This window comes from Macrobrachium rosenbergii, chromosome 47 (assembly GCF_040412425.1).
Source record: "Macrobrachium rosenbergii isolate ZJJX-2024 chromosome 47, ASM4041242v1, whole genome shotgun sequence".
Taxonomy (NCBI): Eukaryota; Metazoa; Arthropoda; class Malacostraca; order Decapoda; family Palaemonidae; genus Macrobrachium; species Macrobrachium rosenbergii.
Window position 1 is genome coordinate 21,003,124 of NC_089787.1, and position 2,500 is coordinate 21,005,623.

Consider the following 2,500-nt stretch of genomic DNA (forward strand, 5'->3'; position numbering starts at 1 on the left):
GTTTTTATAAACAAAACGATGGCACTTGGAGAGAGAATCATCATTAATCTTTCCTGAAACTCAAAGTGCCATATGAAATTCAAAATATTGAGTTTTCTGTTATTTAGTTTTTATAAACAAAACGAGGTCACCTGCATATGAGGTCACCATTCATCTCTTGTGAATCTCAGAGCGCCATATGCCTCTTCATGTGAAGACTGAGGTGATCCGACCTGGAAAAGGCCCTCTCGCACAAACGGCACTGGAACGGCCTGTCCCCAGTGTGCTTACGGTAATGCCGCGTCAGCTCGTCCGACCTGGCGAACTTCCACCCGCAGCCTTTCCAGTCGCAGGTGTAAGGTTTTTCGCCCGTGTGAGTCCTCATGTGCGCCTTCAGGTGAGAAGACTTCGCGTAGGTCTTGGCGCAACCTGTATAGGAGCAGGTGTGGACAACTGCCTTCCGACGGATCCACGTCCTCCTCCGACGCGTCTTAGGTTTGATGGGCACCTGGGGCTGCGTCAAGAGCGCTGGATACCCGACGGGCATTGCGGAGGAAAGCCCGTGATGAGAGGGCATCCCCTGGGGCATGTTCGGATTGGGGATCCTGGGTATTTGTACCGGTAGGTGAGGAGAGGACGGCGGGGTCAATAAAGGGTGCGGGGACGCGGAGGGAATGCCGTGTGGATGGCAATGCGGAGTTCCTCCCGCCGAAGGGTAAAGCTCTCCTGGGTACGGCGGCGTGGAGGGGAAATACCCGTAGGGCAAATGGCGTTCGGTGGTCTGGTAATACTCCATACTGTAGGTATCTTCTTTCTCTGGCCAGTAAGGCTCCTTCTTGTACTCCCAGTGGGCGTCTAGAGACGGACTTGGGTCGTACTCGCATTTAACTTTCCAGTGATGCCCCTGATAAGGCGGCGCAGGGTAGGGCACGGCCGCTGCCGCCGTCGGGTACGAGGCTTCTCTTGAAGGCGGCGAGTGAGTGTGGCGAGCCTGTGAATGAACAGGAAGGGCGTGAGGATTCTGTGGCTGCAGGAGGAGGGCAGACGGGGCCGGGATTGAGGACTGGACGGTATTGCACGCAGGAACCTCCTGGCTGGACTTCGACTCCGGAGCCGCCACGGGGAGAGAGACGCCTGCAGCAGCACCTGCGGCGGGTTGCTGCTGGCCTCTGGGCGGCTGCATCGTGACGAGGTGATGGGCCTCCTCCTCCTCCTCTTTCGCTGGGGCCTCCGGCGGGTGAGAAGCGGAAATGACAGCTGGCGGTGGGAAGGTGTGTAAGATCGGAGGAGCTATTCCCGCCGGAGGAGAAGGATTCTGCTGAGGGTGTTGGGCCGGCGTGAAGGGGGAAGTGGCGCTTTCTGTGGTAGAGAGTTTGATGTCCCTCAACAGGACGGTTTCGATGTCCTGCCAAGTCTGTAGAAGGGGAAGACAGAAAACGAGTCGAGATTAATATACGTTTAATGAGGATGTTGAATTGCACTAATATACGTGCGTGTATAAGGGCGTATGTTGTGTATACACGCATATATGTTTACATATATATTATACATATATATCCTATCTTCAAGATTTTCTACAGTGCTTGAAGAAAAACAGCTTATTTTGCATACTCTTACTTTCAATGCTTCGGTTGAAGTGTGAAAGATTTTTTAAAATCCCCTGTTCTACACTAAGCAAGACATACATAAATATATGTATACACATACACCTCTGTTAGTGTTGAACACGGTATATTGCAAGATTTTTCCACTTTGCAACTAAAAGCCTGAAAGAAAATATTGCTAAAGAAGCCAGTTTTTTGCCAGACAGAATTTCCTAAATGAGCTCTAAAAGAAAATGTAAAACCAGAAGTATGGAGTTTTATAATTACTTTATTTCCAGTGTACTCATCGACTCTTCTCTGATACTCTCCAGTTTTTTGTCAGTAAGAAAATATAAAAAGAACTAATAACTAACTGATAACACTGCACACAACGGAAGTCTCAGATTTGAAGCAAACATGCCAGTGGGTTAGTGAAGGAAAATATTTGAAAACTCTATTCAAAGGAACATTTAGGTTATATAAATAATGAAAAGCCAGGACATATTTAGACAAGTCTCTAGTTTTGCAACGATGATGATTAAGTAGGCACAGGTTGATGACAATGAAATACCTAAAAAACATGGAAAAAAAAAACTAAAAATCAGGGAAGAGACGAAGGGTCTTTGAAAAAGCATTTAAAAGGTTTAGATAAAGAAAATTAATAAATTATAAGCAAAAATAACCAGTCTTCTTAACTTGACAGTGAAATAGACACAGAAGGTAAAACAGAAAATAACAAAGAAATCGAAATACTCACGAAAGTGTCATCCAGATAATCGGCCATGGCTGCAAGGTCCCTCGTACACCAGTCGTCTGAAACATGCACCGTAGCTCCCGATCTTCAGACTCGGAAAAAAAAAACCTCTCGGATCTTGCCAGGTGGGAAAAAAGGAGAGAGAGGAAAAAAAAAAAAGGACGCCACGCTTCACAGCAACACA

The 2,500-nt window shown here is 47.2% G+C and overlaps 1 protein-coding gene across 1 annotated transcript in view; it reads right to left on the reverse strand.

The window, feature by feature from the left end:
- LOC136830597 (Kruppel-like factor 3) overlaps positions 1-2,500 on the reverse strand; it is a 3,720-nt gene that overhangs the window by 1,093 nt on the left and 127 nt on the right. The window contains exons 1-2 of the mRNA XM_067090142.1: positions 2,320-2,500; positions 1-1,393 (exon numbers count right to left, since the gene is read on the reverse strand). The exon at positions 1-1,393 is cut by the window's left edge and continues 1,093 nt beyond it; the exon at positions 2,320-2,500 is cut by the window's right edge and continues 127 nt beyond it. Of these exons, the coding sequence (XP_066946243.1) occupies positions 167-1,393; positions 2,320-2,346 (1,254 nt within the window). The 5' untranslated portion in view covers positions 2,347-2,500 and the 3' untranslated portion in view covers positions 1-166. The remainder of the gene's footprint in view (positions 1,394-2,319) is intronic.